Below are 23,847 nucleotides of genomic sequence, written 5' to 3'. Positions count from 1 at the left end.
TGATCTCAAAATGTTGAATAAACTGTAGCTGCTTTTAGGACTTTATTCTTCATTCTTGTTGTGGGATTTTTATTATCAACCATTGAATATTACTGCCATTAAGTAGGCAATAGGAAAAACTTTGACACAGAAAACATATATCATTAAGACAATATCATCTGTAAACATGTGAAAAATGATTTTATGTTGTAAGTTGCAAATTGCAAGTAGTGAGTTGTATGTTGTGAATTGTATGTTGTATGTGTGGCAATGTTTTGGTTTTCGATGGGGAGAAAAACAAATCGCGTTTATCGACGTAAATGCTCGGTGTCTGCTTACGCATATCCATAATTGATACAATGGTGCTGCGGCGAGTGAGCGAGCGTACCTACGCCAGGCCATCAATTTATATCAGTGCCAATGAGAACAATGACTCAGTCGTATCGGAGAGCGCGAGATTTTATCCCGAGCGACGGCCGTAGTGGCACGATCGGGTCGGTCTTTCAACTGTTTGAAGCAACGAATGTCAAATATCACTCGATATCGCGTTACTAGAGAGGAATTCATAGAATGCTACTGCGGTGAGTGAGGATCCACGAGGTGCGACTCGAGTATCAATAGATACTGTTACGAGAGAAAGTAAATTCCGTAAATCCCTTGAGGTCCCTTTTTTCCTCTTCCTTTGCTACATTTTAATGTGTAGAATCTCATTCGTGTAACTTATAGACTTTGTTTTAATATTGTTCCTCGAAATAAACTGACAATAAAGAAAGATTAGACGTTGGAATGATATGAAATGAAATTTTTTTCTTCCAAATGGAAGAATGAGAAGTGCTGCGTCTGCCGGGGGAGAAATTTAGACCCGGTAAAGTTGTTCGTCAGATTCGTGAATCACCGAAATCGGGTTAACTAGATTCCGATAGCTGTCGAGACCTACTGAGATCTGAAAGCAGCCGATTCCATCCATGCGGAAAACAGGCTGCAATAATCAGATTGCAATCAGACAAATCAACTCCATCCGGAAAACGCAATATTCGTTAGAGACAGGTAGAGAGAGAGAGGGGAAGGAGAGAGAGAGAAAGAGAGAGAGCGAGGAAAGAGGGAAAGGAGAGATAGAGGGGAGAGAGAGGAAGGAAAGAGGGAGGGAGAGGAGAGAGAGGAAAGAGGAGAGAGAGGAAGGAGAGAGGGAGGGAGAGGAGAGAGAGGAAAGAGGAGGGGTGAGAGGAAAGAGATGGAGACAGAGAGGGGAAGAAGAGTGAAGTGAACAAATTCAAATTAATTTTATTCATAATAATTCAAAAGTACTTGATTGTCAATAAAAAAAAGATTTAAAAAAAAATTAAACGAGGGAAAAAGAGAAACAACATAATATCATAAAGTGACAAATAAGAAGAGGGGAGAGTGAGAAAGTGGGGTAGGAGAGAGCGCAAGGCTACGAGTAAACAATAGTTTGATTGCTCGAAACTTGACTGAACCACATCGTTAAAAGCGTATCCTCGATATTTCTCACTTCATATTTCATATTCTAAATCATCGCTAATAATAACACAGAGAGTATGACTGATAGTTATACCTGAGCGCCGGCGCTTTCAATCATCCGCGCGTATCGTATCGTCCGTTGTAGATCGGAGTGAATTCGTATTTTACACGTAACAGGAATGTTCAAATTCTCCGACGCTGTTTTCACAATGTCCGTAATTCGATCCCAGTCGTCTTGCAAAAACGCGCCATAATTCCCTAAATAAGAAAAATAGAATTCAAAATGTCTTATTTTTACGTTAAGCCCTTCCCTTAGAACCCTATGGATTTCCCATTGGAGCCCTAACCCTAACCCAATACTTGGTGACTCTCTAGTGGCCCATTACACTTTCTTCTTATTCCTCTTTCAGAGTTTCATCGCGAGTTTCTGTATTTCCCTGTATGAGGAGAGAATCCCACAATGATAATAAAAAGTCCGAAAATGAAACTTCGAGATAGTAGTTTATTTCAACGTTTCGACTATATCCTAATAGTCATCTTCAGGAATAATGAATAGATGAATAGATTATTCCTGAAGATGACTATTAGGATATAGTCGAAACGTTGAAATAAACTACTATCTCGAAGTTTCATTTTCGGACTTTTTATTATCATTGTGGGATTCTCTCCTCATCGCGTCAACACGGATATAGTGTTCTACCAATCGTTTCCCTGTATCTGCGTTGTGTGTGTTGTGGGCTTTACATAAACAAGTAACAAAATATTACTGATGTTTTGTACCTCTTTTGGCGATCGCCTGTGGACATCCTAAATTGAGGTCGATGGCGTCGCAATCCGTCTGCAACAGTTCCGCCGCTTTTAAAAACGTCTCCGCCTCGTTAGCGCACAACTATCGATAGAAAGAAAACATTAGCGGTTTTATAGTGGGCTACAAGAGATAATTCAACCCTGAAACAATTAATTAGCCCGTATTTTAATAGACCTAACCCCAAACTGGGCCCGATTTCAACGAACAAACTTGTTGTAATGAAATTTTCTATATTCTGATGCTAATACGGTATTTGATTCATAATTCCCTACATTTAACAAGATTCATTACATCGCTGAAAGCTTTTTTTGTAAAAAAAATCTAACAATCTCATTGGGAGAGTCGTATTGTACATAGAAATACCAGGTTTAGTGATGAAAGCTTGTGGAATCGAGCAAAATGATAACTATAGAGAGGTGTTCATTAAGGGAGGTACTGATCTATGTATCTTAGATAGAAACATTTTGGGACCATTTGTTATTGAGGCATCGATGAGAGTTGTTCATTAAGGGAGGTTTGATTGTATACATAGAAAATGTTCGCTAAGAATCTTCTAACACGTTGGAAATAATCCGGGATGCAACTTTCAACAAAAAGCCGATTCTACTTGGCGAGACCTCGCGCGGTATCAAATCTCAGGTCGCCGAGATTTTCTCCTTTGACAAATTAGTTTCAACAAAACGCATTAATCGCGACTCACGCGACGTGTACAAGAGACTGGGGGGTGAGTCAAATCAGCGGTATCCTCATAAATACCGACGCAAAATTTCAACAATAGCGAATTCCTGCGAGAGGTGACAGCACTCAACACATTGTTCGATGAAATTCATTCCGTTTTAAATCAAATTTGTCTCCGTCAAGTCATCGCCGCCGCTGCTGCCACGGCGACGACGAACAATCGAAAACGAAACCGCGTCTCAACTCGTCACCGCTAACAACTTACGATGCTCGGCGGTCGAACAAACGAAACAATACGTGACTCAATCATCGTCGTCGTCGTAGCGATCGTAAAACAATGCATCGTAGAACGGAACAAATTATACACAACTGATAACAACAACAGAGTGTTACATCCTGGTTCCACAATCCACATCCTAGTTCCACAATCCATTACCCAGTTCCACAATCCACAAACCGGTTCCACAATCCATAACACACCTGACGATGATCTCTAGGGTGTGATCGAAACGTCGTGTTCTTATATCAATAAATAAATTCTCGATTTTAGAATTCTTTTAATTTGTAAATAGTGGGTTTTTATCTTATCATCGATAACCCAGTTCCACAATCCATAACCCAGTTCCACAATCCATAACCCAGTTCCACAATCCATTACCCAGTTCCACAGTTCAGGATCCAGTTCCACATCAGAAATAAACACATCATAACTCGTGAATCAAACTTTGTCTTAAGACCACTTTCATCCCTAAGTATTGACTTATAGGTATAACAGTGGTCTTAAGTTGTTAGATGTTCTTAGACTGGTCTTGAATCACGGCCATCACTGCGCAAACGACCCTATTCACTCAATGCTCATTTTGAGAATCTTAACTCACACTTTTTACAGTTCTAAATAACAGTTAATAAGACATGACCCGACGAACAAGTGATCTATTGAAGTAGGTCTCACTGCGGGTTACTGCCGTCTTAGCGCGATATGAACCATTACCAGGTAAACAGAAAAAAAACACTATTAGCAATTATTGTCGTTTCAGCTGCTGAGCCAGATACAAAAAATCATTCACTGCGAAAATACCCTTTCAAACGCTATCGTAAAATCATTTGATCATTTTCCTATCTTAAGATATCGTCAGCTGCGAGTTGAAGAAGTAAGAGAAAGTGGGCTGTGAGTCATGATATTGCAGCCCCGAGGGGTAACGAGGAATATAGGTGCACACTCCCCGTGTCGCACCCGCGCAGTTGTCATCAACGCTGTAACAATCCTTTGAAATCAACAACTGGAAATGGATCGACGCCTGAGAAAATAGGATTGCGATGGAGTACAAGAAAAAGAAATGGATTCATCTTGAGTCAGCAGCAGCAAAATCTGACTGACTGGATACAACATCAATCTGCTCGACAGTCACAATACTCACAACACACCTGAGCACACATCTTATACACATGAAAATGATTGGCCTTCTTCAAATACATCGCATGTCATCTGTGGTAGGGGCACACGGGCACTGACAGATTCTGATAGGGACACATGGGTGCTGACAGACTCCAATAGGGGCACACAGGTACTTCCTGACTTTGATAGGGGTACACAGACATTGACGGACTCTCATAGGGCACATGGGCGCTGACAGACTCTGAAAGGGACAGACAGGCACTGACAGCCTCTGATAGGGGCACACGAGCACTGACAGCCTCTGACAGGGGCACACGAGCGCTGACAGCCTCTGATAGGGACACACGAACACTGACAGCCTCTGATAGGGGCACACCGGCACTGACAGCCTCTGATAGGGGCACACCGGAACTGACAGACTCTGATAGGGGCACACCGGCACTGACAGACTCTGATAGGGGCACACCGGCACTGACAGCCTCTGATAGGGGCACACCGGCACTGACAGACTCTGATAGGGGCACACTGAGACGCACGGAGTGGTGAACAAAAAATGTCTGAAAATAGACATTTACGACGAAGATGACTAAAACATATGTCATAAGTGGCAGTCGACTCCGGAGTCACGTCAACGATGATAAAAACTCATCAGGAGAATTTTACAACCTATGAGCTCGGGCGGAGACATGCTGCGGCATGTAAGGTACATGCTTTATCTATCAGATATGATAAATCACATACTCTGCATAAAGAAATGTCCACTGCCGACAATGTACGCATGACAACTACAACTACATCCAATGTGGTAGAATATGCGCTGCGTGGATTTGTAAACAATCGTTTGCAGGAGTGAACGCGTTACTGCGGTTTTCCGGTCTATTTTACCGCGTGTCAGCGAGAGGTGGATCGGTCTCGATATATTATTCACCAGCAGCGCTAAAAAAACCGAATGAAAACAGCGGCCGTTTTTACAGGTCAGGAAATCCCGGTATTAAGAAGTCGACAGACGTAGATTACCGAAGACATCGTCGACGGATTAGACACGGCATAAATTAATCATGTGACTTAGCTCGGTGACAACTACCTATGAATACTAATATTCAATTTCGAACTGTTTCTCGCGAGTGAAACAAGAATGTAAAACATACAGACAGTAAATAAACATGAAAAAAACAATGTTTTTAATCTAACTGACTTAAAATTTACCGTTTCAGAAGATATCGTTTATATATAAGTATATGTTTTATTGTAATTTGAAAATTGCTATGCTTTTTTATCATGTGTAAATTGTAATTGGATTCAATTAGTGAAGTTATGATATAACATCGATTTTAGCTGTAGAAATTTAACCTATCATATAATAATATTATTTTTCTTTAAATGATTGGTACGAAAAATAATTATCAATATGTACTAAAAATAATTGGTAATTGGTATATCTTCAAATAATTCCTCCTCTACTCAATGCTCTTGTCCTTCTCAGGCTAATTCATTCAAATAGGCTTTTCGTTTTTATTTCACTTTTTGTCCTTTATCTTCTGGTAACATTGTTGCCGAAAAAAGGTTTCGAGACCGATGGCATCAAGTAGAACCTGAAGATTCTTCCTCCAGCAATATAAGCGCGTACCGACTCTAAGCTGGTCTGGCACTGGATATTGACTGAAACACTGACTCAGGGTTAATGATGCTCTAAGTAAATATTGATGTACAGTTTTTCGACAGTTTTGCACATTTTTTATAATTATCTCAATGAAGATAAGATTCATTGAGTGATAAATAGAAGTAATAGTGAACACAACTTGTAAAAAATTGCCACAGCTCTTCACCACAAACACTTCATCGCACTGAATCAGACTGACGCAGTGGCCGAGTGGGTTAAGCCGCCAGTCACTGGTCTCGTCAATCCAGGGTTTATGGGTTCAAACCCTGGTGGCGACAGAGTTTCTTGGTCGAAGGTTCTTCTCTAGTCTCTCCCCATTAGGAAAAAGAAACATCGAACCAGCTTATAATGCCCTACGTGGCGCTGGTTGAGGGTGTTATAAAAAAAAAACTGAATCAGACTGAATATATGTGAAATACAGTAAAAACTGAGATGATAAGAAACGATACAATCTAGGGGTAATGTACAGTGTAGAAATCGATGGGGTATTTTCAGTATTTTCAGGGATGTTGAAAACACGGTCTACTTCCACGACCCTTATATACCCACCCCCTGTCATATCCAGGTATTATCCAGGTATACGATGAAAGTGAGAGAAATTCTTAAGAAATTGGGAATCAAAAACTGGTGTTAGCACGGCGCTCTAACCACTAGCGCCGATGAGACCAGATGCCGATATCTAACTTTTCTCTCAATGGGTTTCTCTCAATGATATCGGCCTTCTAGACAGTAAACCCTTAATATCTGCAGTTGAAAAAGCGACCATTTTGTTTTTTAATGCCTGGATGTAGGAGTTAGAAAAGATCGTTTTCCTATGAGTAAGATCTCTGTAAGGAATCTGTGTAAATCAAATGACCTTTCTTCACTACGCGCGTGGTTATCCCGTGAAGGAATTCATCTCCTCTGAGAAGGAATTTCATAAAATTATGACGCGTGGCTGCCGCGGTGGGTCTACGGGAATCTAATACAGCCGGGACCACTTGACAGCATCGAATTACAGCCGGTCAAAGACGCTATGATTAACTCAACCCTACACGCTCCATCGCGTTTCCATTGTCCGCTAATCACGCGCAGAGTTTCACGTTTTTTAACCGTCACGAGCTCCATGACAAATTCTATTACGCGCAACACACACGCACATCATCGCTGTGTACAGCCGACCGACAGACGGACGGAACGAGGACTGCGACGACACGGACTGACGATGATTCACTCACACGTCGATACCAGCCTCGTCGTCGTCGTCTGCCGCCACCGCCGTTACTGTCGCCCTCGACAACGCTGATGTCGTTTTTACGAGGCACTACACGTAGTTCTTTCACGGATATTACGACGAACGCGACTTCGCTTTAACAGAAATATCTTTTAAAAACATGGACTTTAATCGCTTCGACTATTGATACGAGGTAGGATTTAAATTTCAAACATTTTTACAACCACGCACTAATAAAACAAGAAAGATGAAGTCAGAAAAGTTTCCTTAAAGCTAATAATTTAGTATTCCTGAAGATGACTATTAGGTTATAGTCGAAACGTCCAATCAATAAATTGTAAGCTTTAAGAAAACTTTTCGGACTTCATCTTTCACGTTTTATTAGACATCTTTCTCATTACCGGTATATTTACTTTGGGATTATCTATTGTCAACATGGAAATGGCGTTTCATCAATGGTTTACACGTTTTTAGTCGAATGACATTAAAAAGTAAGAGATTTATACAGTGAAATAATTTCATTTCTGATGAAACACACTAGAGAGTCTGTTCTCTTAAAAATTAATTACGGCCTTAGTTTGTGGTCGATCAAGAATCTGTTGTAATCAGAGAATGATTAGGTTTTGTTAGTGAAAAAAGTATATGACAATCACCTAAACCTGACTGACGACACCATAGCTGCCTGACCACGGTAGAGCTGAGTGGTCACAACACTGACCAGACAAACTATCAAACCCAAGTAATCACCACAGCTCTGTAGCCTAGTGGTTAGCGCATTGGCTTTCAGCGTGAAGGACCCAGGTTCAAGTCTCAGTGTGGTGACCTACGGTTATGGTGGTAAGTTTGGGAAGGCTAGGAGGTTAGTAGAGCAGTGCTGAGGGCTACTTTGGTAAAACTCCAGAGGTGGAATTTTTTTTTTAATTGGGACAAAAAATTCGTAAAAAACTACATTTTATTTTGTATCGATAACTAAAACGAACATTTTCAAGCTTTTGGAAATACATAACTCAGTTCCAATGTTGTAAGTAATGTTTCACTGTAAAGTTGAAGTTGGTTCATGTCCGATGTTTTAACTCTAGGAGACAAACATTCACCGAGTATGAAACTGTCGATACGGTTACGTCATAAGCTGCCTTCACACTACGTTGTTCTATATTTATCCTGTTCCAATTTGAAGAATGGACCAAGCGTTCAGCTCAATGAAAAGTCGGTTTTAAATCGGTGTGTTGCAGGTAGAGAGCGGACTAACTAACGATAGTGGAACCCCTTGAACAATCATCGAGGTATAAATCCTGTAAAAATCCTGACAATAAGCAGAGAAAATTCATCATCGTCAATAAGTGATTAAAACAGAGTTTTAATTAATGGATTTACCGGTTGTCTGGCGTTATCGCTAACAACATGATTCATACAACCATCGTTACACAATACTAAAACAGGAGTCTGTCGTGTGAACACAAAACATTTGTTGTTCACGATTGTGAGGCATTGTTTTCATGATTAATGATCAGTTTGTGAGGGATTGGAGACTGCAGTGTGTGATGAGAGGTAGGGAGAAAGAGGCAGGGAGAGGTAGGGAGAGAGAGGTAGGGAGAGAGAGGTAGGGAGGAGAGAGGCAGGGAGAGAGAGGCAGGGAGAGAGAGGTAGGTAGGAGAGAGTGGTAGGCAGAGAGAGCGAAGTAGGAAGAGGGAGGCAAGGAGAGATGTAGGATGAGAGGCAGGGAGAGAGAGCAAGTGATCTATATTCTGCTGTATCTGCTCTAATGGTAATGAAGTGAAATTATTGCATGGTTAAACGCAGTGGATGCAAAATGATCAATGCAATATCAAATGATATGAAGGACATCTCGCAGTTTAGAATTAACTAATCTTCCACTTATGAGTGAAATTCCACTCACAGCTGTCCGGTCCTAATGGACCAAGTTGGGCAAATCTCTATGCTCCCAGGATGTAACTGAAAGACAGACATTCTGTATGAACTGGTATCTATTTTCTTGATGCCGTTAAAACCGTTACAAAAAATGTTTATATACATAGATACCAATTACGAGTTATTTAAAGGGTTCTGTGTGAGTCGATGTGCACTACATCATCAATATTGCATTTACAATTGTGAATTTTGGATAAAATAATACCGCTCAACGAGACCAGCGTTGGGTTTATACCTTTTTTGCTAACAAGCGTTCTTCGAAGCTGTCCTACCGTTTCACTGAGAACCTTAGTGTCAGTGGTATATTGCTAACGCCACGCGAGCTCTTTAGTATAGGCAGTATACGGAGCTCCGCGAACCGGCCTTTCTCAGGACTGGGTGAAACCTACCGCGCGAGCTAGACTAAAGTCTAATCAATTTCATCGACGAATTCTAGCATCGACCTCAGAATACATGAAATACTTCTGAGGAAAATGTTTAAATGTTGTTTAAACGATGATGACTAATACCGGTGATTTTGTAAGACGTTGTTCGGTACCTGTGGATCTGTCGTTCGCTGCTGGCAGGCACTGCGCAATTTTATTAACTTTCAATTTCCATCCGAGTTGAAAGAGAATTCTATAACAGGTAATTAAATGGGCTCTTTCAATGTCACTCGCTGTTGCTATGGTTTCACATGACCGATCATAGATAAGAAATATCTAATTACAGTTACTTCAGATGAAAATTTCAAAGTTATTTGCCAATTTCTGCTTTTCACCTCAAACAACTTTAGCACATCAACATTGCTTTCCTCAATTATTGATAGGTTTTCCTCCCTCTGAATTGTATTAGGATGGTTCCAAAAAGTATTTCTGAACATAACTAGAGTTAAATCACACCCGCACAACTGTGGAACTTATGGATCTTAAGTCAAATCAAACCCACACAACCGTGGAACTGGGTCCAGAATCAAATTAAACTCACACAACTGTGGAACTGGGTCCAGAATCAAATCAAACCCACACAACTTTGGAACTGGGTCCAGAATCAAATCAACCCCACACAACTGTGGAACTGGGTCCAGAATCAAATCAAACCCACACAACTGTCGAACTGGGTCCAGAATCAAATCAAACCCACACAACTCTGGAACTGGGTCCAGAATCAAATCAACCCCACACAACTGTGGAACTGGGTCCAGAATCAAATCAAACCCACACAACTGTCGAACTGGGTCCAGAATCAAATCAAACCCACACAACTCTGGAACTGGGTCCAGAATCAAATCAAACCCACATAACAGTGGAACTGGGTCCAGAATCAAATCAAACCCACACAACTTTGGAACTGGGTCCAGAATCAAATCAAACCCACACAACTGTCGAACTGGGTCCAGAATCAAATCAAACTCACACAACTCTGGAACTGGGTCCAGAATCAAATCAACCCCACACAACTGTGGAACTGGGTCCAGAATCAAATCAAACCCACACAACTGTGGAACTGGGTTCAGAGTCTGTGGAACTGGTTTTCAGGGGTGAAATTAAACACGTAACCTCAGTGGAAACTCGATCTAGTGCTAAGCCACAACTGCAGAAATTTGAGCTTGAAATTTATACGGGGGACTCGAGAGTGAAATAAAACTGACGACGATAAGATTCCGGTGTCAGGTGCAGACATTCGGAGATAATAACAATAAAGCGTTTTATTCCATCACAGAAATGCAATAGAAGTTGCGAACTGCGAGTGAGTGAGTGACTCAGCAGATTTTATCCCATTCGTGCTGACAATTTGTCTCTCGTTTTCTCCATGAAAAGACAATGTGTTTCTCTAAAACGCCAGCAGGTAGTTTACCGTTGAGACGTGCATTGAGCCGCTGCTGCTGCTGCTGCTGCTGCTGCTGTTGAGGGTGGAATGATACAATTATTTATCGAGATGAGTCAAATCGCGATGCAGTGAAACAATGCGATGATTGTTGTTGAGGTCTGAAGTCCGACGGTGGTAAAAGCGCTCAAGTAGAATATTAACGTCATCAACTGTAAGTGAAACAATGCAAGAGGTTGTTCACCGAATGCATACCATGAATAATGCGGAAGAATTCGACCAGTTGGTCGACTAAAACTATTACACCTAAATCTCTTCAAAAAAGTTTGCCAAGTAATGTGTTAAACGCACAGTCTAAGGCTGCAGTTGGTCAATAGTTTGTTAAGATAACTGGCGGATAAATACCACAGTAACAATGTACTTTTAATCGTCACCATGTCAACTATCGACTGTTTAACTTTAATCAACTTTTGAGCAACCGCAGCCCCGGGCCTCTTAGAATGAGTGAGTACAAAACTTTGTTAATATCAATGGGAATGTAGTGGTTTGATTTTAATTTGTTGCTGTTGAGGCGAATTTTCCTACGGAATAGTTGATGAAAGTTGAAATGAATTTGAGATTTTTTTCCAAATTCATACGAAGACAAAAATATCTCAAAAAGCATCTTAAAAACTGCTGATTGCGAAATAGTTTTGATCATAGTCGAAAATAAATAAGCGCAGTGATCATTTGATGTTATGATACCATCCAATCGTCATCATTCTGCGTGTACGACCAGGGAGGTCTCCTACACCTCGCTGAGAGGTCACGTTCACCTCTCTCTGCGATGACTGAGAGCAGAAAAATAGACGATCTTTTGACTTAAAAATCGATAATGAGCAATTGTCAAATGTGGAGATGAGGAGAGCCGAGCGCACGTGCGACTATAATAACGCGGTCAAAAAGGCCATCGTCGCAAACCACCATTAATTATTGAACATAATGACTTATTGCGCCGTCCACTAATGACCGTACAATGAGATGTCATCGCGACGCAAAAATTTATCACCGCGACGATAGCGATCTCAATTATAACCACGAGACGCCATAATCGAAACCGAAACCGATTTAGAATTTCAAATGAGCGCTCGCGCGACGTGACAATGACGAATTAGGAAATAATCCCCCGGAACAATACCGGCCGGTCGGCGTGAACGTCCCGGCCATCTTGAATATACACGAGCGCGTGCGAGACGTTGACAGGTAAAATATAATGGATGATCTCTCGCGAGTGAAAGTTGACGTCTTACTAAGACAATTACAGGAGAGAATCGACTCGACGACCACTGCAGAAATAAACGCCTTTTCTTTTGTTTTGTCACGAGTAATTAACGCTAGTATCTCTCGCGCTCACGCTCCATTCTCACTTATCGAATCGTGATCACGATTTAATTGTTTTTTAATTCGTGGCGCAGTTATACATCAAAACACAACCCCGCCTCTGCATCAAAACACAACTCCGCCGCTGATTCAAACAATCAGTTTTTAATCGAGCCAAACTTCGTTAACCAGTTACATCGCGAATGAACTCATTATAACTCGTCGCAGTCGAACTGGTGAAATGTGGAACTTGCTTCCCCTTTTTAGACATGGACGGTATTCAACATCAGGGGAACGTAATGTATGAGAGAAATTGTTCACTTTCCCATTATTGTTACAGGGATAAACATTGATTTTCACTGACACAAACGTTATGTTCAATCACTTGTCTTTTTATGCAGACTGAAAATAGACTGAAATGGTTACGAAAATGCTTTTATTCTGAGCATAAACTATTATAAATTTTACAATATGAGACCTGAAACGTCTAAAACATGACATTGAAACTACTAGTGTGTAAAGCGCAAAGAAGCGATTTTTGTGATGAAATGTTGTGGTTTTATCATTGATACACAGAGGATGCAGGTGATGATGTAATAGACAGAGAGAGAGGAGAGAGGAGAGAGGAGAGAGGAGAGAGGAGAGAGGAGAGAGGAGAGAGGAGAGAGGAGAGAGGGAGAGAGAGGGAGAGAGAGAGAGAGAGAAAGGGAGAGAGAGAGGAGAGAGAGAGAGAGAGAGAGAGAGAGAGAGAGAGAGAGAGAGAGAGAGAGAGAGAGAGAGAGAGAGAGAGAGAGAGAGATGACTAAGTTCTGTGTAATTGCTACTAACATCGATGTAGGGCAATAGGAAAATAACCACTACATACTACAACGCACAACGGTCTCCGTGTACCGACCGAGACACAACCGATAAATTATTCCAATAAGGGGCTACCCCCGGGGATATAGTGTATCAGGGGCGGCATAAAATGTCAGTCGGTTCATACAACACACAAACGATGTGTTTGAGTAATTCGCACGTTGTTCTAGTGAGGCTCGGATGAGCAATAATCAATGAACCGAGGAGGCGAGAACTGTCACAATTATACTCGACTTAAATAACATATCATCACTTCCGTATATCACAATCGGGCTTCCATATATCTCAATATCAATATTGGGCTTCCATACATTTAAAAATCAATATCGGGCTCCCATATATCTCAATATCAATATCGGGCTTCCATATATCTCAATATCAATATCGGGCTTCCATACATCTCAATATCAATATCGGGCTTCTGTAGTTGCTCTAAAGTTGATTCGAGTCAAAGTTAACTAGTGGATAACTAACATATTGACAATAAAAACTGCATCATGGAATTCATCCAATGGTTAAATATTGGTCCTGAAAGGAATACCAGTTTATTATACATCTCAACAGCAATATCGGGCTACAGAAGCTGCTGTAGAGATGGTGAAAGTTTAAGTTTTGGTAACATGTGGATAAGTTACACTTAAACCATGGACGTGTATTCTGGTTTATATGTCCACACTTTCAGCAACTTTTGAGATAGTGTGTTCTGAATGGCAATACCGCCCCCTATTCTAATCAGGGAGTTGAATCATTGTAAAACTAAAAGAGCTTACTGAGTTCATTTGAGATAAGAAACTTGAGAAACAAAATTTGAGACAAATTATTCATAAAATTCTTCAACAATCCGAGGACGCGATCTCAGAAGAGATCACGACGAGCCGATCATCATTTCACGAACAAAAGAAAGTTCGAGACGATTTCAGCGAAAATGAGAATATTATCGATGCTTATCGATAAGGCGAGGTGAAGGATCGCGAACCGGAGCTTTACGACGCTTTACCGTCGACAGGTCTTTGAGTCACGGCGAGCATGACTTGCGACGTCGACCGCGGAATAAGATGTCAAGACGCGCGGCGCGAGAAGACGCCCGAGGATATAAAATACGACCGTCCGAAACAATGCGACCTATCAGGAAGGTTTAAACCCGTGCGATGGATCGCGCAGATACGGCGGTCGGTTGCGGTTAAAGATCCACGTATTTATTGAAGTTTTAAAACGTTATCCATCATCACCGGATTTATGCCTTTTGACAATTTGTATTAACCTGGAATAAGAGAGAGAGAGAGGGAGAGGGAGGGAGAGAGGGAGGAGAGAGCTTTTCTTCTCTATGACTGAACAAAGTCGAATTCACATCCATCAACTACATTTATCATTATATTGACAAATGAATCAAGCAGAGTCTGCGGTGAAAGGTGTAGCAGAGGAAAGGGTTAAGGCATACAGCAGTTATCCTAATTTGCCGGGACTCAGTTCCGTAATTCTTGGGTAAAGGCTAAATTCTTGGGTGGAAGTCGGAAATGAATTGACATTGATGAAGATCAAGTTTAGCCCACAATAGCTTTTGTTTTTAACAATAGATTCCATTATTAACCCGCCACTGTCCTAGGTTCATCTTCCAAGGTATTCTGAATTCTGAATCTGCGCATTCTATTTTATTACAAGGTATCATACTCCTGATCAGTCCCACCCGATGTTGCAACGATCTGAGGTCAGGTTTTACTAACAGGAAGCCTTTAAAAAGTTACTTCGTATTTCATGGAGAAACATTCGCAACCTTGAAACTGAATGCAGATAGTTAAGTTGCAGCTAATGTGGTCATTAACTGAACCAGTTTAGCCAGTTCTACAAGACGATCTATAACTATTGTTTAGATGAGACTGCGGTTCATGGCTGATTAAACCCTCATAATGACAAGACAGAAACAACATGACTACAAAATACCCCGTGATGACTACAAAATACCCAATGATGACTACATTATCACTGTGGCGGTAGTTTTCTGATTCACTTTCTATTGTGAATAGAGGGGTCAGCAGCACACAGGGTTCAACTCACAGTTAGGCAAGGTTCAAGGCCGATGCTATAGGCCTACCCAAAAGTTGTGTTCACGAATAAAAAGGCAGTGAATATCTGAACGTATTTCATACCGTTCATCAACACGGGCCCAGTTCCACAGCTGTGAGTTTGAGTTAACACTGATCTCAGGATCGGGTTCCGCCGTTGTGAGTAAGAGTTAACTCTGAACTCAGGATCCAGTTGCCTTGAAATTAGTTTATTTTCGATGAGTTAACTCTTGAGTCGAATCTTAAATGAGAATTGTGGATCTGGGTCTCGAATATCTAAAGTTTAAGGTTGAATTCGATTCTATATTTCTTAAACCGCTAAAGCCCAACTGGGATAAGCAAAAATACTTCTAAAAAGCCGCCTCAGAATTCAGTTATACGCGAGACTGTCGGAACCGTGAGATTTGAAATAGCGTAAACTTCATTCAATTTATCAGCGGATTCGCAATCTTCGATTCACAACGATCCGACTGCAGGCGCCGATGAGCGAAGAGACATCGCCGGCCGTGTTAGTTACATTTCAGTAACTACGCGAGCTCGCCGCCGCGGTATGCTTGACAACGATAAATTCAGTTCATGCTCATAAATCTCATTTGGAGTTATTTAAATCGGGCAGCTGCGCGGAGAGGTAAGCTCGGAATTCACCTGAGATTACTCGGCCGCCGATACCGTACGCGAACTACTCGCTGTTTTGTTCGACTATTTCCGCCCCGCGTGAAGACAAACTACAGTTCATTTCATACCCGATTGACTTCATATTTTTCGACGTATTGTTTTGCGGTTGACAGTTTTAATTAAGACACGACCGACCGACCGACCGACCGCGATCATCTCGTGTGGTGATATATCAGATATTCGGCGAATGAGGTTGCACCCGTTCCTGTTGTCAGAGACGATGCGTTCGAAATTAAAAATTTCCGCGCGAAAATAAGCAACTTTATCGATCTCCGAGAACTCAGTTTAACAGAAACGATTTAAGGCTGAAATGAGCATAAAACTGAGCATAAAACTTAAAAAGCCGAAATGATTTATGAGCTTAGTTTTGATTGCGGAGTGTGGCCCTGGGATAGTGAGTTAAGCGTTAAGAGTTCAAAGACTCTCGCCCTCTCCTCGGGATAGTAAGACTCACCGGAGATGTCTGAAAGCCTGAATTCTATCCCCTCTCTTCCTCTCCCTTTCACTTCCAGTCGTGTTGATGCTAACTCGATCAGAGCTGGTCTCATTGAGGGTATGTGATTGATTACGGAGTATTTAAGCGAGATAGCGCGATACTCCGTGTGATACTCTGCGATACTCTCTGATACTCCGGTGACACGTCGGTGCAAGGGAAAACGAAAGAAATTCAGTGTAATCCCCGAGAGATGTATCAATAACCTATGATTGACTTGAACTGTAGCTAATAATGGCTGAAATGATATGATTATAGTGATAAACTATGATGGATTCGAGTTTGGATCCAGTCACTCGTTCAAAAGACGACCGAGTATTCGTACTGCTAGTCACAAGCTGTTACGATATCAAACCTTGAAAACATGAAGAAATTCATCCAACACTATAGTTCAGTGCAGTAACTAATTCAGCGCAGGTTTCTAAGGGAAATATGATAAGCTATCTAGCATAATATATCCATATATCCAATGATGGTGAGTGACAGGACATTTTTATACCCAAACTCTCCAAGTCACTTCAGGATATGTCATAACTTCAGGTGAACAAAGATTTGAAACCATTATCAAGTTTGACATTCAGAAACAAGCTCTACCTATGAAATACATTCTTTTTCCTTTTTCTCTTTTTCCTAATTCTTTTCCATCTTAAATACGAGAATTTTCACTCTTCATCATCTTCAATTGATAGATTACGCTCACTTTCGTCTAACACTCACAAACCCACCACACCTACTAACGACGGAATTCATGAATACAAAACGGAGTAAGGATTTCACCGAGTTACGAGGCTTGATTTGTTCTAATGTTAGTTATGATGAATCGAGTAGTGGATGTATGACTCTACTCTACGCGGTTGTATCACGTCTGTTGTCATGTTTTTGTTGTTTTTATTCCGGTCTCCACACGTTTGTCCATCCAATCATTTAGTGAGCGCGATGCGATGGTGAACGAACGTTGTCGACACATTTTTGATCTATTGTTCGCGTGACTCAGCAGTTTTTTCCCTCTCTCTCAGTCTCAGTTGTTGTAGGCCTATGATCTGTCATTGCGTAGATTGGAAAAAGCGTTGAGTAGACCATCGCACTACCAGCTGTATTTACATACAATAATGATTCAAAATCTTGTTCAAAAATTTTTGAACGATCAAGAATTCAGAGGCGTTTGTTTATCAAGGATACTGCACTGGATTTTCAATCTTTTGAAAGAAAGACCCATCAACGTTCGGACACAAAAAGCCAAGAAAGCAGCGACGTTTACCGAACGCTATTAAAATAGGAGAAAACATGAGAGATGGGGTGAACGTGACCAGTGACTAAACCTTCTATTGTCGCTCAGCTTCGGGATCTAAGACTTTATAATAACAAACCAATCACGATAAAATCTCCGAAAACAATAGCAAATTCTCCTCAATCCCTGCAAGCCGGTGTTTGATGAATGATATTTTTAGCGGATGCAAAATTTCACATTTTCTCATCTGAACAAGTGACTGGGTTTGGGAATGCAGTTTTTAGATTTTACCAGACAGCGCAGAATTCATGCTGTTTGCGGTATTTGATTTCTCATACCTTCATCAGAGCCAAATTTCCAAAATTCCATAGCTACTTAACGAGGAAAAGGATTCAAAAGCATAGATTCATTATTTTTTTCAATGCAGCGACTAAAATCAAAAGAAAAAAATTCCATTGGTTTTTCATAGTTTCAGACACAGTTTTTTCCAACAATCAATAATTATCAATGAATCTCAAAAGATTGGATTAATTACGATTTCTCAGGTATTTCAAATATAATCACGCAATAAGCCGTAGAACTGGTTCTCCGAAGTAGCGGTACTCTGTAGAACTGGTACTCTATAGTATTGGTACTCTGTAGTACTAGTACTCCGTAGTACTGGTACTCCTTAGTACTGTTACTCTATAGTACTAGTACTCAAGTCTGTAGTACTGGTACTCAGTCCGTAGTACTGGTACTCACGCCAGTGAGATTAAAAACATGTCACGTGTAAAAGACCCGGGGCAAATTACTATCGTCTGATCGTCAAACCATGTTCCATTAATTACACCACGGCGACCGGTGCAACAATAACGACCGTTAGTCACTAGCGTCGTCGTCGTCGGTTACAATCGATTTACGCCTCGCCTTGTTTTCTTTCATTCGTTGAAATGAATTTTGTTTCCTTTGTTCGAGAAATGTCTCGGATATTTGTTTAGCGCGAAAATCTATCCATCGTCACAGATATCTTAAAGAAACAATTTGTAAGACTTCGTCAAAGATTTCAAAGACGAATTACGTTTTCTATCTTTAGACTATACATGGAAGGTCTTCCTTACGGAAAACAATAACAAATCTACGGTCTTTAACCATATTCTCAAAAAACGAAAGCTCATCTCCCGTCTAAAACATAACTACTTTTTACCTATGAGATAAAAAAATAACCTAATAGTGATCTGATCTATATAGATCAAATTTGATGATGTCATAGGGGGAATTATGAGGGGAAACATTTATTCCGGAAGCGTTTATAGATGGAACATCTAGTAGGCAATTTGATGATATCATAGGGTGATTAAGGAGGCGGCCATGTTACTCACCTGAATTATCAAAGGTCTATCCTCCGGGCAAGTGCTGAATATTTGTTGCCTGTAAGTGAAATCTCGAAGGTATCGCGCGGCGTGTATCATAGGACTAAAACACAGGTGAGCGTCGTAACGTCGGCATAGACTACGGAACGACAGCTCGCTCATATCAACCATAGGGGCTACGATCAACTTCGGCGATTTCAAAACATTCTCCCAGAAATCGTAGGCAGAAGACATCGTCAAATAGCGTTCAAGCCCTACAAGAAATTGAGAAGAAAGTTATTATCGTCTAAAAAAAGTTCGGGAAAGTCTTTGTTAGCTTGATTTCCGAAGTTTCTCTATCGACCTCAAGCAAGAAAATGGAGAAAAACTTCATCCCGAAAATTATGAGAAAATTATACCAGCCAGAAATCAGACAGATTACCGTATTCACCATCAGTGTGCTGAGGATACATGAAAATAATGCTGTCTTGAAATGGTGTCAGATGAATAATTCAAAAACTATCATCACCCAGAAATCAGACGAACTAGTTGTCTTATTACCCTCGCGATAGAACTTTGTAAAAAAGTTTCCAAATTACATCGCGAAGAAAATTGATCGCAAAAAAATTGGCATTGTTCTACGATTCGAAGCCGTTTCGTCGCAGAAAAAAAAGAAACGTTGAAATTCGTCTTTAAAACGATGACAAGTCACGGAGAAACCGAGATCAATCCTCCTCATCTTCCTCGTCGGCGGGCGTCAGTTACGAATAGCGTCGCGAGATGCAGAATTCAAACAAATTGGCCACTTACACGTCGCGAGATGTTTTACATCTTTCAGACGCGAAAAATAATAACGATAATTTTCATTTCTCGAAGACGGCGTATAATCAAACGTCGACACGAACGAAATTTAATTTACACCAGTGAGGAGTGCGTTCAGTATACTGCTGCTGCTGCTGGTGCTGGAACTGGTGCTGCTGCTGCTGGTGGTACAGCTGCTGGCTGCTGTTACGTGTTTAGATGTGACATAGGTGTCAACCACCCGACTGGTGACAGTTTCATTCTTTGCTTGTGCCGTTCTATAAATTTGAGGTTGAGGGTCAAATAAAGGTAGATAAAACTCTAAAACGATGATAAAACTGATGAGTTCCTCCAGTAGCTATAACCAGATGTTCTAGTGGTGGTAGAACGCTGCACTATCAAACAGTCATTGATTGTGGGTTCAAATCATGATTTCTTTTTCTATTTGATAATTTTTCGCGAGCATGTGCGACATTAGCAACCAATCAGAACGAGTTATCGGTCGGGAAAATAGCGTTTACAAGAATAACGCCACATTGGAAAAACATCCATTTCATCATACTGTTAATAGTTATCAAAAGGAGGCAGACACTTCCTGGCAAAGGATAAGGGTTTTAATATAGGCCTACATAGTTGTCAGTGTTAACAATATTTCAGTATTCTCTAGAGCGCTGATGAGTAACCTTGTCAAACACCTGTCGTGCCTAGTGGTGTTTTATCCAATTTTAAATGTACGCGCGCGTGTGTAAAAGTTTTTTAAAAGCTTTTAAACTTTAATACGTTATAAGTTAAACGAAGCATGAAATTGTCCTTTGTCAACGGCTCCTCATCTCTAACGCTCTGGGGTAAGATTGACTTCTGAAGCCGCATGCTCTTAGTCATACCTGATTAGGATCTGAACCTCCTTACGTTCTATAGATCTAGGTTAAATTTGATTCCGGTGTCAAAATTAATATATTTTCCATCGACAACATGGTGGCTGAAGCAAAATTGTTTCTTGTAAGGATAGCATCCTATTTCTAAAAAGCTGGATCATGCACTCCTAGTCAAGATCACTTCACTTTCAAGACATTTTCTGATTTTCTGATATAAGACTGATACCTGGTACCTGACATCTTTGATTGTAGTAGCTTTCACCAAAAATGAGAGTAATTTTACATCAAAAATAGTGGTGTAATTGAAAATGAACTTGAAATAGTTTCGATTTTCAGCGGATAGGAACAGTTGAGCTCTCGAAAAACGGTAGAAACAAGTCTCATCAAGACAAACTGGCAGCAGTAGTCAGGTCAGAGATATTCTTCACAGCATTGACACAGCAGTGATTTATTCAGTAAATATAAATGTCATCGAATGTTGACTTTGACGACAATAGAACAATCGATTTATTGCCAGTCGATGTTTAATAAACTTCTTTAGGGATAAAAACAATCAGTTTGACCGCAGGACCGAGATGTGTGGTTCACAAATAAACTTCGGTTACATCATTGAGGAATTTGCCTGCCAGGGATAGGCCACGATGAGACAACTCTTTACAGTTATCAAACTATCGTTTCTCAAAACTGATTTTCTCACGGCATTAGAAACCTTTCAATAAATATTCATTTCTATGGAAAATGTTCAGTTTTCTTAGACATAAGTTACCCGATATAGCCAAAAAAGTCTTATCTAGCAGATAAGTTACTTGGCAGCTCCATAAGAAAAATCTTAGATGATTTACCATTAGAAATAAATGTTCTAACTGTAGACTGAAGCAAATTTAGAATCGTGGTATTTTAATTCTACAATGAAAATCCCGATATTCTAAAAGTTAATGAAAGTAGAATCTATGCTTCAAGATTAGTTCACAATCAATTATCATGATATTCATTGCGAAAATTTATTTGAGAAATAGCCAGTCCCTGGATCAGTTTGAAAGAAGAAGCTAAAAACTCACTTTTTAAAATGAAACTTATAATTGAAATGTGTATTGTGTATAAATGTATAACGTGTATTGTTTCATACTATTGTAATCTTATCGCTTATTCTGTTTTATGTAAAGCATTAGAATCTGTAAAGACAATGACGCTATATAAAAATAAACATTATCATTATCATTGTTAATCATTCTAACAGTAGAAATGACCGAATGTGATGGAATGAATGCAATTTGTACCATTTTCGCTTTGATCTAATCAGTTAAAGAAACTGAACGCGAGTTCTGTCAGTCCTGATGCATCGACGATGACTAATAACGACTCTTGAGTCGAGCAGTCAGTATAAGACTACATGACTTCCGTCTTAATGACAGCATTAGACAAAAGCACGGTGTATTATTATCCTAAAACATCCGCATTTCAATTATCCGTTTTTTCCTCGAGTTGTGACCCCGAAGTGACATTAACAAACACTCGCAATCCGGATGAGTTACGGATTAATGTAAAGCCACGGATAAAAAATCTTTGCTCTATACAGGTCGTAACAATAGTTAAACAACTGTGGGTCACATTCCGACGGGCCAGTTTGATCAGAGGAACCTCGTTAACTGCGTAGGCCTGATGATAATTTCAACAAAATAAGAATTAAATTTAAATATTTATTGCTCCACATATATAAGCTGACAGTGAGCCCAGATAATAATTTCTCCAGGAACAAAACAAAGCCGCTTTAGAATTAGCATACTCTCAGTAGAGAGTTCGTCCTGAAAAGGGGAAACTCATTATTTACATTAACAGCTTTTCAGCTGTGAGTCTTATCAAAAACTCATCGCAAAATCATGTTGATGACTTATCTAAATGACGAATTTAGATTTGAAAATTTTACCTTTATAGGTGGAATGGATGCACCTGATGATGGCTGTTAGTAAACAGCCGAAACGTTGTGGTTCGTTTTAATACATTATATCATATGTAATTCAAATTGTGGGACTCATTCGATTATCTACAGTGACACTAGTGTAGAGTGACACAGTCGTTGTAACTGTGAGCAGAGACCGTGCTACTGCAGTGAGAATGAGTCAACTTTACAGCAGAAAAAGAAAGATGGCATCTTAGTTCTTGTTGTGTCTCTCTCACTGTTAGAAATTTCAATATCAGTCATACATTGATGATGATCAGCACTCTCTTTAAGGAAGAGGGATATCTTGCCTTGCTACCTACAGGGCCCTCAATCTCGAGAAGAGAAGAGTGCTGTGTAGGGCTCACAGGGGCTCGTATCATAAGTTTGGGGGTGAACTGTAGCTTAGATCATCCAGTATCCCTGGTCCTATATACATAAAAAAGAAGTTCTCACTGAGATTGAGCACAAATTCAACTGAACAACATATATACAATTATTTTGAATTAAATAGTGAAAGCCGTGAATATCAATTTGAATTTTGACTCATTAAGTAGGCCCTAGGCCTCTCTATTCTGACCAGACCAGAAATGACACTATAAAACTTTGTGAAGTTTGTAAGTAGGCCTCTTCTGTGTGTGGTGTAGACAGAAGAGTTTCACACATATTGGGAAACCACCCATCAACATATAGAGCAACGAAAGGCAACCGCCAAATACTAACTACGACAGAACTATGAAGAAGGCTGAACCGGCTGAACTGTCATGTCATTTTGTCAATGTATATACGACGAAACTCCAAAAATAACGAGCACGCTACGATTGTGAACGATACTGATCTAAAAAAGAGAGCTTGGAATCTGTAGATATAATCTTTTACTCTGCCTACCTGTTATTCAAAGGATGATTCAGCCAGCAGCTACTGTCCAAAAATCGAATGAATGTTTTGTTTATAGTAAATCAATCCATGTGTCCAAAGGCCGGATTTCGGCGCACTTTACTTCCTGGTTGCGTTCGAGCGTCCGCGCGAATAAAGCTCAGCCAGAACACAAGGATTTCCCCACGAATAAAATTCCGGCCAGACACCTCGAGTACCAGTACGCTAGCGCCACGGCGCCAAATATGAATCAGCGTCCGATGCGTCCAAACATAAAGAAGCGGGGTGGTGATAAAAGAACGGCAAGAATCTGGCAAAACATTTTTTATCTCATTGATTTTAAACTCTGATAGAGCAATTTTTCGACTATTATTATTTATAGCTAAATAATCTGGTGGCTGATTTGT

The 23,847-nt window shown here is 40.3% G+C and overlaps 1 protein-coding gene across 2 annotated transcripts in view; it reads right to left on the bottom strand.

The window, feature by feature from the left end:
- LOC141908395 (tRNA-dihydrouridine(16/17) synthase [NAD(P)(+)]-like) overlaps positions 1 to 23,573 on the bottom strand; it is a 31,565-nt gene extending 7,992 nt beyond the window's left edge. For both annotated transcript variants that reach the window (XM_074798436.1, XM_074798434.1), the window contains exons 1-4: positions 23,453 to 23,573; positions 18,983 to 19,227; positions 2,239 to 2,347; positions 1,553 to 1,716 (exon numbers count right to left, since the gene is read on the bottom strand). In XM_074798436.1, the coding sequence (XP_074654537.1) occupies positions 1,553 to 1,716; positions 2,239 to 2,347; positions 18,983 to 19,207 (498 nt within the window). In that variant the 5' untranslated portion in view covers positions 19,208 to 19,227; positions 23,453 to 23,573. The remainder of the gene's footprint in view (positions 1 to 1,552; positions 1,717 to 2,238; positions 2,348 to 18,982; positions 19,228 to 23,452) is intronic.
- Between the last annotated feature and the right edge of the window lie 274 nt (positions 23,574 to 23,847).

This window comes from Tubulanus polymorphus, chromosome 7 (genome assembly GCF_964204645.1).
Source record: "Tubulanus polymorphus chromosome 7, tnTubPoly1.2, whole genome shotgun sequence".
Lineage (NCBI taxonomy): Eukaryota > Metazoa > Nemertea > Palaeonemertea > Tubulaniformes > Tubulanidae > Tubulanus > Tubulanus polymorphus.
Note: the sequence above shows the minus strand (reverse complement) of the source record. Positions and strands in the feature narration are given on the sequence as shown.